Raw genomic sequence first — 15,153 nt, 5'->3', positions numbered from 1 at the left:
TCATTTTCCGCTTTCCTCTAAATACGAGCCTATTTTAAAATAACGCCGATTGAACCGTCGTAGAATATCTGTGTGTGATTAATATTAAATGAAAAGAGAAATTTCTTTTGTTTTCGAAAAGATCAAGGTTGAAAATTTTTGCTTCACGCCTTTCTGTCCGGTTGCTTCTTCACATTTTTTTTTCTAGTCGTTAAAACTACAGCTAAAGCCACAACTAAAGCCACGACAACAACAAAGCAACCAACGACAACAACGAAAACTAAAGCAAGTACTATCACAACCAGACCAACAACTGCCACAAAAGTCCCATCAACCACAAAAACGACTGAAAAGGTATAACTTTCTGTTGTTATTTATATAGTGCATTAGAGTGTTATTTATTGGTGTGGCGTAGTCAGAAGAGGGGGATTTAGTACATCCCCCTGATCAAAACAGGTAAAATGCTCACAATGATATCATACTATGGGTATAATAAAGTACATACTATAGTAAGCCCCCCCCCTTAAACTGAGTTGACCACCTACCCAAAAGAAATTATGTACATGCCATTGGTCACTGAATAAATAGGATTTTCCACTAATGCTTCAAAAATAATGAACATCTTAAATACATACACTCTTTTATGCTATTGTGTACCGTTTCAAAAACAGTCCATTAATAAAACACCAGCAATATGAAGGACAATAATATCCTTTGCATCAGAAATGACAAGCTATAGCTTGTATTGCCTATAATTTGTAGCAAGTAAACTGCCTAATACCAATTAATTTGCTTTTTTACTAAAAATTTTTATGAATTTACGTGCTAAGTTTCTTTCAACTCTGTCCTAATCTTTTACCTTATGAACCTAAAGCACAACGGATTTTGCCTTGTCTTATCAAACAGATCGTGGTAACGAACTGTAGTAAGGAGCGACCCGGCTCAACAGTAACCGAAACTCTAAAAAACGGAATTTTGATACCAATAGTTACATCAAAAGAATCGTATTTTAATGCTGATTTTAAATATATAAGTTTCATAAAGTTTAGTCTTACCCATCAAAAGTTTCCTCCTCAACCCCCCGCTCTTTAAGCTAAAGTTTTTTACTGTTTTAAAAAGTAGAGTTGAGCGAAAGAGTAAAACTTTAGCGTAAAGAGCGGGGCGTTGAGGGGGGAACAGCCCCTTTCATATACGGAGTAATTTCTGTTCGTCTTAAGTTTTAATGTCGCTCCTTACTTTCAGTTAAAAAAAGCTTGTTTTTTCTTATTTAATATAGATTTAAGACGACTAGAAAAGACCGCGTCTTTCTTTTTCTGACCAAATAGCCCTTCAAAACTTGTAAGCAGTTATGCCTTCTATGCTAAGACAAATGAATAGAACGATTTTCTACTTTAGTGTTATCAGCGTTATTCACTTTACTCATATCATTGGCCTAAAATGTATATTCCTTTTGTTATTACTCAATTTAAACCAATTATTGAAGCAACTAAGACGGAGTTTTACTGAATCCCTGAAGCCAATTTTTGGCTTATTACAGGTAAAAGCCAGAAGGACACCAACAAGGTAGAGGGTTGGGGTGCAGAATTTACGGTGCTTGATCCTCAAAGTAGACTAGAGAAATATTTTTTTATGCGGATATATTATATTAAGAGTTTCTAATGCTTTAAGTATTATATATGTGGTAGAAAATATTTCTATTTGGGGGTTTTTATTACTTCTTTTTCCCATGAATGGCTATATAATGACGCAACCATGTATGTACGATTTTCCATACTTTTGTAATACCTTTGTAAATTTACTCTGTATTTGGTTTTCTGAATAAATTGCCCCCCCTTCAAAATTTGGACCCCATATTTGATAAATATGGATCATTCCATATCACGTAATTTGGTCGTTTTATTCTTTTTTTAAATTTTGCCTTTCCCTGCAATGTTAGAATCCGCTTGAAAAAAATTCCTACTTATGGGATGGGTCTCCAGTCAAAAAGTTCGAAAAACTCTAAATTATTATATAAAACGAAAATATAATTGGAGGAGAACTAGTTGAAGTTACATACATTGTTTGGCTTCCAGTATCCAGTCTTACTATGACCTGCTGTTACATTTATTTATAATTTTTCATACATGTTTTTCCTGAGCCTAATTTTGAAAATAATCTTTTACAGTTTATATATATATATATATATATATATATATATATATATATATATATATATATATATATATATATATATATATATATATATATATATATAAAACAATTTATAATAACACTTTATAAAACAATTCCTTCGTAAGATCACTTCGTAATACTCCGTCCAATTACGCTTAACTCTTAAAAAGGACGCTATAACTTTTGGCTTCCAATCAAATGAGCTCCCTCCAAAGTTTATATGACCACCCCTTCCATTAAAACATTAAATGCTAACAATGGGCAACTTGCATAACTTACAGCCCTGCGACCATAACTTACGACCAGTATTGGCCTTGCATTGTTCTGCTGCATAAAAGAATTGTCTCAGTAAGCTAAACATTGACTCGGTAATGGTGACTTTTGTAATCATAGAACTTGCCAGTACTTTAAACGATGAGCACAAAATTTACATAGTTTCAGAAAAAGATTACGACACTCCTTTAAAATTAGGCCAGGTTGAAATTGAAAGTAAAATTGTAGTTGAATTTAATGTTCACTAAAATACAATCACTGTTGATGTAATCATGTAGTCTGTCTGGATTGAAATCATTCGTCTTGTCAAGTTTTCTTTCACACCTGCTGCTCCTATTAGAAGTTGGAATAGTTTAGAATAGTACGGTAATAGCATTGGGAATGGTATTGGAATAGTTTGACAAAAAATAAGGAGGGAATGCGGCACGTCTGAAGCTTATCAAGGCTTAAATTTTCTTCATCATTGTTTAATCATCCTGCACAATAGTGTCAATTGGCGGGTGGCAATTGTCCCTCCTCCCCCTATATTTTAAAAAATACCTTTATTGGGTGTATGCTCATTGAAAATGCCTTTTTTGGTATTACTATCGAAAAAAATGACGCATTTGCCCCCTCCTCTAAATTTTTTTGAATTGATGCTACATTTCTTATGTACAAATTTACTAAAATACTACAATAAATTACCAGTTTTACCAGTGCGTAAGCTTGAAGTGAGGCGAATATTTGCATGCAGAAATAGAAATTGTCACTCGATAGCATGAAATCCGACTGTCTAAACAAAATTAGACTCCTGTCTGAACCGACTTTTTGTTTGGTCGTAAGTAGAGTCTAAGTTTCGAAACCAGTTATACCCAACTTCAGTCTAAGTCAAACAGTTCGTGGTAACGAACTGTAGTAAGGAGCGACCCGGCTCAATAGTAAACGAAACTTTAAAAAGTGGAATTTTTATTCTAAAAGATACATTAAAAGAATCGAATTTTAATGCTGATTTTAAATATATAAGTTTCATGAAATTTAGTCTTTGTCATCAAAAGTTACGAGCCTGAGAAAATTTGCCTTGTTTTTGAAAATAGGGGGAAACACCCCCTAAAAGTCATAGAATCTTAACGAAAATCACATCATCGCATTCAGCGTATCAGAGAACCCTATAGAAATATTTTCAAGCTCATATCTACAAAAATGTGGAATTTCGCATTTTTTTGCCACAAGACAGATCACGGGTGCGTGTTTATTTGTTGTTTTTTTTCCCAGGGGTCATCGTATCGACCAAGTGGTCCTAGAATGTCGCAGAGGGCTCATTCTAACGAAAATGAAAAGTTCTAGTGCCCTTTTTAATTGACCAAAAAAAATGGAGCGCATCTAGGCCCCCTCCCACGCTCATTTTTTCCCAAAGTCAACGGATCAAAATTTTGAGATAGCCATTTTGTTCCGCATAGTCGAAAACCATAATAACTATGTCTTTGGGGATGACTTACTCCCCCACAGTCCCTGGGGGAGGGGCTGCAAGCTACAAACTTTGACCAGTGTTTACATACAGTAATGGTTATTGGGAAGTGTACAGACGTTTTCAGGGGGATTTTTTTGGTTTGGGGGTGGGGTTGAGGGGAGGGGGCTATGTGGGAGGATCTTTCCTTGGAGGAATACGTTATGGGGGAAGAGGAATTCAATGAAAAGGGTGCGGGATTTTCAAGTATTACAATAAAAAAAAACAATGAAAAAATAAAAATTTGAAAAAGTTTTTTCAGTTAAAAGTAAGAAGTAGCATTAAAACTTAAACGAACAGAGATTATTACGAATATGAGGGTTCTAAAAATACTTTAGCATAAAGAGCGAGGGATTTATGAGGTGATAAATACCTCGCTCTTTATGCTAAAGTATCAACTATTTATCCTATGGCCTTTCTAATCAGGGGTCATTCTTAAAGAATTAGGACAAAACTTAATATTTAGTGTAAAGAGCGAGGTATTAACGAGGGGACAAACCCCCTCATATACATAATAAAGATATAAGAATATAAAAGTTTGTTTCGTAAGTTAATTCTTAAGTTACATAAATTTTTTACTAATAAAAACGTTCGTTAAAAATTAAAAGTTCTAGTTGCCTTTTTAAGCAACCGAAAAATTGGAGGGCAGCTAGGCCTCCTTCCCCACCCCTTATTTCTCAAAATCGTCTGATAAAAACTAAGAGAAAGCCATTTAGCCAAAAAAAAAATTAATCTGCAAATTTCATTTTAATAGTTTATGTGTGGGGAGCCAAAATCAAACATAAATTAATTCAAAAACGTTCATAAATTAAATATAAAAAAAAACTAGTTTTTTCAACTGAAAGAAAGGAGCGACACTAAAACTTAAAACGAACAGAAATTACTTCGTATGTGAAATGGGGTGTCCCCTCCGCAATCCCTCGCTCTTTACGCTAAAGTTTCACTGTTTGCCACAATTCTACTTTTTAAAACAATTAGAAGCTTTAGCGTAAAGAGCGAGGCGTTGAGGAGGCGACAACTCATTTCATATACGGAGCAATTTCTGTTCATTTTAAGTTTTAATGTCGCTCCTTACTTTCAGTTGAAAAAACTAGTTTTTTTTTATTTAATTACATATTAGTGCCAAGATCCAAATCACGACCATGCCAGGTTCGGGATTAGCGTTAAATTTTTTCTTTTAGCTTGTCCCTCATCCAAATGAAAATGATTTGCATTATATTAAGAATTGGAAATCAATTTTTAGGTTGTTACTGGTGTTGCTGAGCCATTGAGCAAATCTGAAATTGCAGCTGCTCTTTCAAGCGTTGCTAGCGTTGCAACTAGCAAAGAAGATTCTTCCACTGATCCGCAACAATTCTCTTCAGGTAGCTATTGTTTCCTGTTTTAAATAGAACTTTTTAAATAGATTTTTTTTTTAATAGAACACTATTTTTAATCTTTCATTCAAAAATTTGAAGCTTCTGGAAGTTTGCTAAATTTATTTCTACGTGACCTCGCTTTTGATTAAGAGCCAAAGCGTAAGCAAGATTGTGGAAGCTAAGGTGTAATTTTGTTGCTAAATCAAAAGAAAAACAGGGTGCGAGTTGTTTTTAAACTAAAGTAAGTCGGTTTTTAAGTAGTTTCAGCACCAACTTAACCCTTATAAGTTTAAATTTTGCCAATTTTAGAAATTAAATAATCTGAAAGTGCGCAAATTATACAATTTTTTTAAGGATGGGGTGGGGCTATCTCTTTGTATAGTAACTTAATGTTAAACTATTGAACAGATTCTTGGCTTCATCCCAACTAATACCAAGTTTATTCTAACAACGAAAGAAATTGGACCACTTAAGTAATTGATGTCAAAAACTAATGTCAAGAAGTTATCAGCTAACAAGGTATATTATTATAGTAGCTCTGGATGGTACACACGAATGAACTTAATTTGGAAAACACACATTCCTTTTTGGGGGAGGGGTTTGCAAATTCTTCAAAAGCTCCCAAACATGTGAATCATTGGAAATATGGGCGAAATCTCGCAATCTTAGGGGGCTTAACCCCCCCCCCCATGTGTACTTCCCTGGGTTGTTTAATGAGCAGGATATCAATGATATGTCCAGTATCCTTGTTTGGATGGTTTCCAACTGGTCTTGGAGCTGATGACGTAGAACTGAGAAAAAAGTGAATTGCCAAGTTCAAATATACTATGGTACGATTTACCAGATTTATAGGCGTCTATACAATGCCGTATCAATGGGGGTAGGGTGTTTGTCCCCCTCCCCTTGAACCATGTCCGGCTCATCAAAACATAACAAAAGTGTATATGATTTTTTTACCCCTACCCCTCCCCCCTCCCCGAATAAAACCCTGGATGCGGCCCTGGGTCAATATGCCACATGGCCCTGGGTCTATGTGCCACATGTAACTAACCCTTCGCTACGCTACTGAATATAATTATTATCAAATAATTATAGTAACTATTTATGTACATTGTTTGATATTCTACTGTAAGCACGAAAAATATAGTAAATCTCTTAATTCAATAATAAATAATAACTAATCTCTTAAATTTATGATATCTAAAAAAATCAGTTGATTACAAAAATCTAGTTGTTAAGAGCTGTGACGACCCTTTTCTAGCGTTCTGAGTTTCAGAGCCTCAGGGGACGGAATGAAAGTACTCGGTTGACAAAATTCTCACATTAAGCCTTTTGAATTGCAGCAGCGGATCTCTCTTTTTTCTTGGTCGTTTTTGACATGTATATGTGGAAAATCAACACGGGAAACTTTTCACGCACTAGTTAACACAATAATTCTCTTGTTCCTTCCTTTCCGAAAAATTTCAGCTCCTTGTTTTTATTATTCTTGCCTTTCTTCGTGTTTACATTGCCTGTTAACCTAGAAAATTATCGAACTAAACTTTGTAAAAGAAGCTAATTAAACAAAAGAAGAAAACCAAATTAAACACATAAATAATTAATAATTTCCATACCTGTTTTCTAACTATAAAGCTATGCGAAATACACAGTTGAGAGGCGTTCATTCAGGTAATTAAATTAAAAAAACTGTTTTTTTTTTAACTGAAAGTAAGGAGCGACACTAAAACTTAAAACGAACAGAAATTACTCCGTATATGAAATGGATTGTCCCCTCCGCAATCCCTCGCTCTTTACGCTAAAGCTTTTAATTGTTTTAAAAAGTAGAATTGTGGCAAAGAGTCAAACTCACACGTTAAGCTTCTATGAGTTTTAGGGGTTGTTTCCCCCTATTTTCGAAAATAAGGCAAATTTTCTCAGGCTCGTAACTTTTGATGAAAAAGACTAAATTTGATGAAACTTATATATTTAGGATCAGCATAAAAATTCGATTCTTTTGATGTATCTTTTGGCATCAAAATTCCGTTTTTTAGAGTTTCGTTTGCTATTGAGCCGGGTCGCTCCTTACTACAGTTCGTTACCACGAACTGTTTGACAGTTCGTTACCATGAACTATTTGACTAGCGGTTCGGGCCCAATTGAAGCCAATTATTTATATTGTTTAATAAAGGAAGGGTCAGGGTGCTTTCTATCGGCTTAGTACGGTTGTTTAATCTGGGTTTGAATATACTACTTAAGCCCTAGAATTTCTTCAATGAAATGATTGAAAGAAAGCTCAAGTCTTCAGGAAAAGACTAACTTTCAATTGTTTTCAACCTATGATATTTAAGGAGATTGAAAAAGTAAGTGTGGCTGAAAAAACACCCAAAAATTAGCTGAATGCTTATGGTACCAAATTGCTGAAGAAGATTTAGCTGCCTGAGAACAATTAGATTGTTAGTATTTAAATTTTAACGAACGAAAAGCATTGTCAAATTTAACTAACCTTACTTTTGATTGCTTATTCTCACGTTTCAACTTGGCAACACTGACAAAAATTTGAAACTACACTAAACATTGCATAGTTTTGAAAAAGCCACAAGAAAAATCTTAGGAATTGATCTCGGACATAAATAGACAAAGACGGGTCCAGGTAGCAACATTGTAGGAAATGTTTAATTTTTTGTAAGTTTTGTTTGTTCCCGAGCATAATAAATTCGGCATTTTCTTATAACCTCAAACAGCATAAAACTTGTAGGGAATTTATGATCCAGTGAGGTATATCTTCCCTGTAATTCCCTATTTTTTGCGTCATTAGCCTATTATATTCTGTTTCATGGCTTATCCACCCAAAAAAAGTTAAATGATAACGTTCTTTGGTGTCTTGGTCGTTCCTGGTCTTTTGAAAGCCTGAAGTCAGGGGTTTGAGTCTCGGAGTCGTTGGTTGTTTGGTTTGGAACGGGGTTAGTGGTGTGGCTCTGTAAGCTCAGCCATAGTCGACCCAGCTCTAAATAGGTACCTTGAGAAATCCGGTGGGAAAACATCAGTTGATGTTTTCCCACCGGAAAACATCAGTCGTATGACTTGCCTCCAACCACACATTTCTCTCCTGGCCAAAGGCCTTTAATCAGGAGATTGGTACCTGCGCTTTGCTATATCAGCAATAGTTTTCTTTTTTTAATTTCAGGAGGAGCTAAGTTCTGTCCAGGGGTATGTGTTGCATCCAGGATTTCTTCTTATTGCGAAGCAGTTTTGAACATTGAAGGCCTCTGTAAACCCGACTTGAGGTAAGAATTATATATATATATATATATATATATATATATATATATATATATATATATATATATATATATATATATATATATATAAGAATTATATATATATATATATATATATATATATATATATATATATATATATCTATATATATAAAAATAAGTTGTCTGTGTGTGGATCTGTGTGTGGATCAGGTGACGTCATGTTTGTCCGCATATGACGTCTGAATTATTTCACACTAATACAAAAGAAGAAAAAAACTAAAAAAGGTAAAAACTACAAAAAAAACTAAAAAGAAAAAAAAAACTAAAAAAGCTAAAAAACTAAAAAAAACTAAAAAAGGTAAAAATCTAATAACTAAAAAAAAAACTGAAAAAAATTAAAAAAGGCAAAAACTACAAAAAAAAATAAAAACTAATAAAAAAACTAAAAAAACTAAAAAAAACTAAAAAAAGGTAAAAAACTAAAAAAAACTAAAAACTAAAAAAGAAAAAAACTAAAAAAAAGGAAAAAACTGAAAAATAAAAGAGAAAAAGAAAACTAAAAAAATATGAATAAATATATATAAAAATAAGTTGTTTGTGGGTTATGTCTGTCTGTCTGTCTGTCGAGTGACGTCGTGTTTGTCCGCATATGACGTCTGAATTATTTCACACTAATACAAAAGAAGAAAAAAAAAACTAAAAAAGGTAAAAACTACAAAAAAAACTAAAAAGAAAAAAAACTAAAAAAGCTAAAAAACTAAAAAAAAACTAAAAAAAGGTAAAAAACTAAAAACTAAAAAAAACTGAAAAAACTAAAAAAAGGCAAAAACTAAAATAAAACTAAAAACTAATAAAAAAACTAAAAAAGCTAAAAAACTAAAAAAACTAAAAAAACTAAAAAAAGGTAAAAAACAAAAAAAAACTAAAAACTAAAAAAGAAAAAACTAAAAAAAAGGAAAAAACTGAAAAATAAGAGAAAAAGAAAACTAAAAAAATATTAATAAATATAAAAAATATAAATATAAATATAATATAAATTAGCAATCAACAAAGCACCGAGACACAAATGACGACCGGGACACAGGGAGTATAAATGACGACCAGGACATAAGTAAAAAAAAAAAACTAAAAAAACTAAAAAAATGGTAAAAACTACAAAAAAACTAAAAACTAATAAAAAAACTAAAAAATCTAAAAATCTAAATAAACTAAAAAGGAAAAAAAAGAAAAAAGGAAAAAAATAAAGGAGAAAAACAAAACTAAAAAACGAATGTATATACAGACCGGGACACCGGGATACAAATGACGACCGGGACACAGGGAATATAAATGACGACCGGGACACAGGGACACAACTACAATGGGGACGCCGAAGGGCACAGGGGGATATAAATGACGACCGGGACACAAGGAATATAAATGACGCCCGGGACACTCAAAGAGAAATCACAGACTGGAACACCGGGACACAAATGACGACCGGGACACAGGGAATATAAATGACGACCGGGACACAGGGACATAACTACAAAGGGGGCGCCGGGGTGCACAGGGGGATATATAAATGACGATGGCGACTCAGGGAATGGTCGATTAGCAATCACCATCAACAAAGCTCAAGAGCAATCATTAGAATCATGAGGTATAGATCTGAATACGGATTGTTTTCCCATGGACCATTATATGTTGCATGTTCAAGAGTCGGTAAACCTGACAATCTATTTATATGCACAGACAATGGGACAGCAAAGAATGTTGTATATTCGCAAGTTTTACGTAGTTAAAAACATATATATATATATATATATATATATATATATATACATATATATATATATATACATATATATATATATATCTATCTATATTCACAGGTGGGACATAGGGACACAACTACAATGGCGCGTAACTAATATGGCGCGTAACGACTTACGCGCGCGGGGGGGCTTGGGGGGGGGGCGCGAAGCGCCCCCACCAACTAGGTGTTGGGGTGGCGCGAAGCGCCACCCCAACAGCTAGTATATATATATATATATATATATATCTATATATATAAAAATAAGTTGTCTGTGTGTGTGTGGGTCTGTCGGGTGACGTCATGTTTGTGTGTTGACTGTCGTCATGTTTTCGACTGACGAAATTACAGACCGGGACATCGGGACACAAATGACGACCGGGACACCGGCACATAGGGAATATAAATGACGACACTCAAAGAGAAAGTGACCGGGACACAAGGAATGTTCGATTAGCAATCACCATCAACAAAGCACCGGGACACTTACCAAAACGTGATCCGAAGGATATACTTTCTGCTTATACTTCCTGTGTAAAATGTTCCTTTTGTGATTTTGACTTCTTAGAAAAGATCTCTTATTTAAGGGAAAAAAAACGTTCCTAAATGTTGTACCAGTCTACACGTATGAGTTGTTTAATGCAATTAACACATTTAAGTTTCAAATGTAAAACTAGAGAAGTAAGGACTAAGCCAAGTCCGAAAATACTATGTTAAATAACCTCTTTTGGATAAATATACAGTATTACTTTGTGAAAGCTATGCAAATATACTGAAGTTCAAGGGTTGTTTCCGTGATAATAGCCACTTTGGGAGATTTACTGAGTCTTTCATTTGAAAAATTAGAATAAAATAGAAAATAACAGAGGGATATCCTTGCTTGTCAAAAATATACTCGAAATAATTTTCTCCTATTGATCTGCTTTTTCTAAATTGGGGCCGAGCGCCAGATTGGAATGTATCACACGCAACAAAGTGCCCAATAGTAGTATAGTAGTATATTTGAGACAAAGAATAACTCCGTAGGGCAATTGCCACAAAAAAAGAGAACATCATACGAATACGATCGAAAAATTCAATTCAAAACTTTTATCAAAACAATTAAAGCACAGAAAACAATTCAAAAACATTAATACAAACAAACAAAGTCATCACACAAAACCCTCACGATGGGTTATACCCACACGAATAAACCACGCCAGATTATTAATAATGATAAAACACCCATTTCCCCACAATTTTTCCATCCAAGGGTCATCTCCCTCATAAACTCCAAAAATTTTCTTTCTCAAGACCCTTCACACTTCCCCAGACAATGTAATAAGATTTCATCCCACTCTTTAAACATCAAGAAACTGTAAGGACTATTCTTCATTCTAACCCTTTCAATATCTTCTTCTTTCCCCAATTGAATAAAATTACCTCTACGAGAAATTAACCTCTTAATATCCTCCCTAGACAGGCCAGCTCTAAAATATGTCCTCTCCCCATGCCTCTTTTACCCCAGAATCCGAAGCAAGAATCAGACGCTCTGATTCGGCTCCCCAATTCTAAATTTCTTGATCAACTAAAATAGAATATATCTGTTTTGACACCTCTCCCGCTCGCCTACCTCTACCATACCCTCTACTCCATTCATTCGACATTCCAAACGAATCTAAACTTGCCTTAATCTCTTCCATTCCAAAAGATGTTCTTCCGTCTAACAGATACTCTACCAACACTTCCCTCAATAACCTATGCTTTTGAATGTTGCTTGATCTTTGTCCCGTTTAATCACTATCTTTTATTCCTGTGCTCAATTTTCGCTTGACGGAGACAAAAGAAAAAAATTGATGGAATAGACCCTGGGAGCAAGAAATTCAAAGTGCAAAAATTTACTTTTCAATTATTCTTAGCAATGTGTTTTCTCTTTCAGCTAATCCGAGGTAGCTGTGTCCTCATGTGTATGTATTTTCTTCGTAAAAATGGTGGCAATGTATTAGAAGCTTCTCAGTAAGAGTTAAGATGGGAACTTTTAGATAAATGTCATGACACAACGTGAGATATTTCTCCTAAAGGGTAGCTTCCTAATTTTGGGGCCGCTACCACTTTAAAAGAAAAGTTGCTTGGTCGTCTTTTCTATGCAAACTGCAAGCCAAGAGTTTCAGCAATGGTAAACACAATAAACACACAATCATATAGAACACACAGAGTCGATAAATTTTGAATTGTCAAGCTCGAACATAGTACATTTTTCTATAGGCGTTTTTTGAGTGTTTCCTTTTTTCAGATGTTGTGTTGCCAAGGATTTATTTGGCGAAAAAGAACCACCCAAAGAGCTAGTAATATTGAATGGTTCAGGTACACGTCTAGATGATGCAACAACCACGCCTACTTCTGTAGATCTCAGGGTAACCTCTACTGTTACTGCCGTTCCTCGAACCACGAAGAATCCAGATGATAGAACGTGCAAGGTACCAACTCTGCTTTCCATTATATGTGCCATCCAAATCAACTTTTGATCATTTAATCATTAATTAAGCTTGAGGGATATTAAAGATTTGAGAGACAGAGATTGAGCGAAGCAAAAAAAAATATTGTAGTGGATTTACTTTGGAAAATTATGCACTGGGCACATGTCAAGTTTCTGCTACTGAATCCTTACTTATATTTGTCAAATTTCTATATTTCAAACATAAAAATGTTTTAATTTCAATTTATCCATTGAAAGCTATGAGCAAAAGAGGTTTTATATGGTTTTTTGACATAGAATATAACATCAAAAACGGGTACAATCTTGATGGAAATGAAACCATGAAATTCAAAATGGCAAAAAAACTAAATAGCGAAGTTGTCAAGCCTTTACTACAAAAACAAAAGAATCGTATTTTTCTTAAGAAGCAATTAGTCTTTTTGTCTAATTAAATTAAAAAAAGACAAGTTTTTTGAAATCATAGTACGGAGCAACACTAAAAATTAAAACGTACAGAAATTATTATGTATATGAATAGGGTTGCCCCCTCTTCAACACCTCGCTCTTCACGCTAAAGTTTTGTTACTTTAAAAAGCTTCTTATTGTTCCAATTAAACGACCTTATGTATCAGGAGTCTTCATTGAAGGGCTGGGACAACGTTCAAACTTTAGCACAAAGAGCAAGGTGTTTAGGAGGGGGAAGCCCCTTTTATATACGCAATAATCTCTGTTCTTTTTATGTTTTAATGTTAGCCTTTGATGTATAAGACTAAACGTAATGAATCTTTTGTATTTTGGAAATAGCATAATAAGTCGATCCTTTTGATATATTTATTGATATCGAAATTTCGTGTTTTAGAGTTTTGGTTACTATTGAGCTGCGTCGTTACCACGAACTGGTTAAAAAGTATTTTCTTACGCTGACTTTTTAGCTTAACACGTGTGGCTATACAGGTAGATATGGAGGGTAGGATTCATCACCTGATCTCCTTTCACTTTGAAGAATATGAGTTTCTTCTTTGACTAAATGTTCAATATAGACGCTAAGTAACAGGTCCTCTCTTGTAGGAACAAAACTGAAGTGCGGTGTACTTACTTGGTTTTGCTTGCAGCATAACCAGGTGTTTTTCACCTCACCTGAAATCTGTAATTCAGATGTGACGTGGGAATCATAAGCTTCTAAGACGCACGGCAAATGCATAGATTCGATGAAGAACACAGCCTCCCTCTATTTAATGAAAACAACCCAAGCTTTTTTGAAATTGTTTCTTCTAAAATTATTCGATATTTTTTTTAAGGAGCAAAAAATATTATTTATTTGGAGAAGGTTGCCAACAGCCTCAATCCTCTGCTATTTAAGCAAAATTTTTATTTTGTTTTTCTGTGCCTCCGGAATCAATGCTCAATTTAATCAATTTTTTTAAGAATTTTTCTATTACAATGCCTTGATTATGAGTGTGTCTATCTGTGTACATTTGTGTTAAACAATAAACTCTACACTGCAAATTATTTTTTTTGCAATACAAGTTTTACTTTGGCGTAAGAAGAGGGAACCGATCAGAGTGGAAGTCCACCTTGTGTATGCAATAGTTTCTGTTTGTTTAAAGTTTAATTGTCAGTCTCTACTCACATTTGATATTTTTTTTTTATTTAACGTATTTAAGCTAAATTGTAAAAGGAGCTGAGCTTTGCTCTTGAAGTTGTTAATGTTGTTGGTGAACATTGGATTTGCTTGGGCTGTTTCGGAGTAGGGTTGAAAAATTCGTTTCTTTCCCTGGGAAAATTGTGCTTAAAACACTCAAAAAATTTGCTAACTGTGTCAGGGCAATTTTTTTTGGTATTCTTTTGTAGATAGATATTCAAAAAGTGTAATTTTTGTTTTCATTTTTTTTAAATAACGATAGGTAGCCTTTTTTTGAGACACTTCCTAGAGACTGTAAAAGAATTCACTTCTAATCAGACATACCAGCTGAAATTAGGGGAGTGATGTCGTTTGGTCGTTTTCGCTAGACGATAGTTTAGTGTCTTCTATCCGTAATTTTATGACGTATGTTAAGATCAAGGCCAGAGTGCAAAATTTATAGTCTTTATCTTTTTAAGGGCTCGTGTGTCACTGGATTTTTTTCCTATCTCTGCGACTACGTGGACTCGCGTGCCGTTTGTGCTAACGGTGGTACCTGCTGTGTAAACAGACGCCAGGCAACGAAATCGTCACCGTCTACGTCTAATCCAAAACAAGCAGCAACAACGACTACTACTACTACTACTACTACCACAACCACTACTACTTCCAGACCTACTACTACAAAGTAAGTATTACTACTATTATACAAGAAAAAATTTTCTTAGCCTAAGGTTTAGAGATATATAAACATTTACAATTCAAATTAAACGTCTAA

At 34.2% G+C, this 15,153-nt stretch overlaps 1 protein-coding gene across 2 annotated transcripts in view; it reads left to right on the top strand.

The window, feature by feature from the left end:
* The window catches only part of LOC136036285 (protein masquerade-like), a 50,808-nt gene that overhangs the window by 18,480 nt on the left and 17,175 nt on the right, over window positions 1-15,153 (top strand). For both annotated transcript variants that reach the window (XM_065718432.1, XM_065718431.1), the window contains exons 4-8: window positions 188-333; window positions 5,151-5,271; window positions 8,429-8,528; window positions 12,572-12,755; window positions 14,855-15,063. In XM_065718432.1, the coding sequence (XP_065574504.1) occupies window positions 188-333; window positions 5,151-5,271; window positions 8,429-8,528; window positions 12,572-12,755; window positions 14,855-15,063 (760 nt within the window). The remainder of the gene's footprint in view (window positions 1-187; window positions 334-5,150; window positions 5,272-8,428; window positions 8,529-12,571; window positions 12,756-14,854; window positions 15,064-15,153) is intronic.

Source organism: Artemia franciscana, chromosome 15 (genome assembly GCF_032884065.1).
Source record: "Artemia franciscana chromosome 15, ASM3288406v1, whole genome shotgun sequence".
Taxonomy (NCBI): Eukaryota; Metazoa; Arthropoda; class Branchiopoda; order Anostraca; family Artemiidae; genus Artemia; species Artemia franciscana.
The sequence above is the reverse complement of the archived record's forward strand: the minus strand, read 5'-3'. Positions and strand labels throughout refer to the sequence as shown.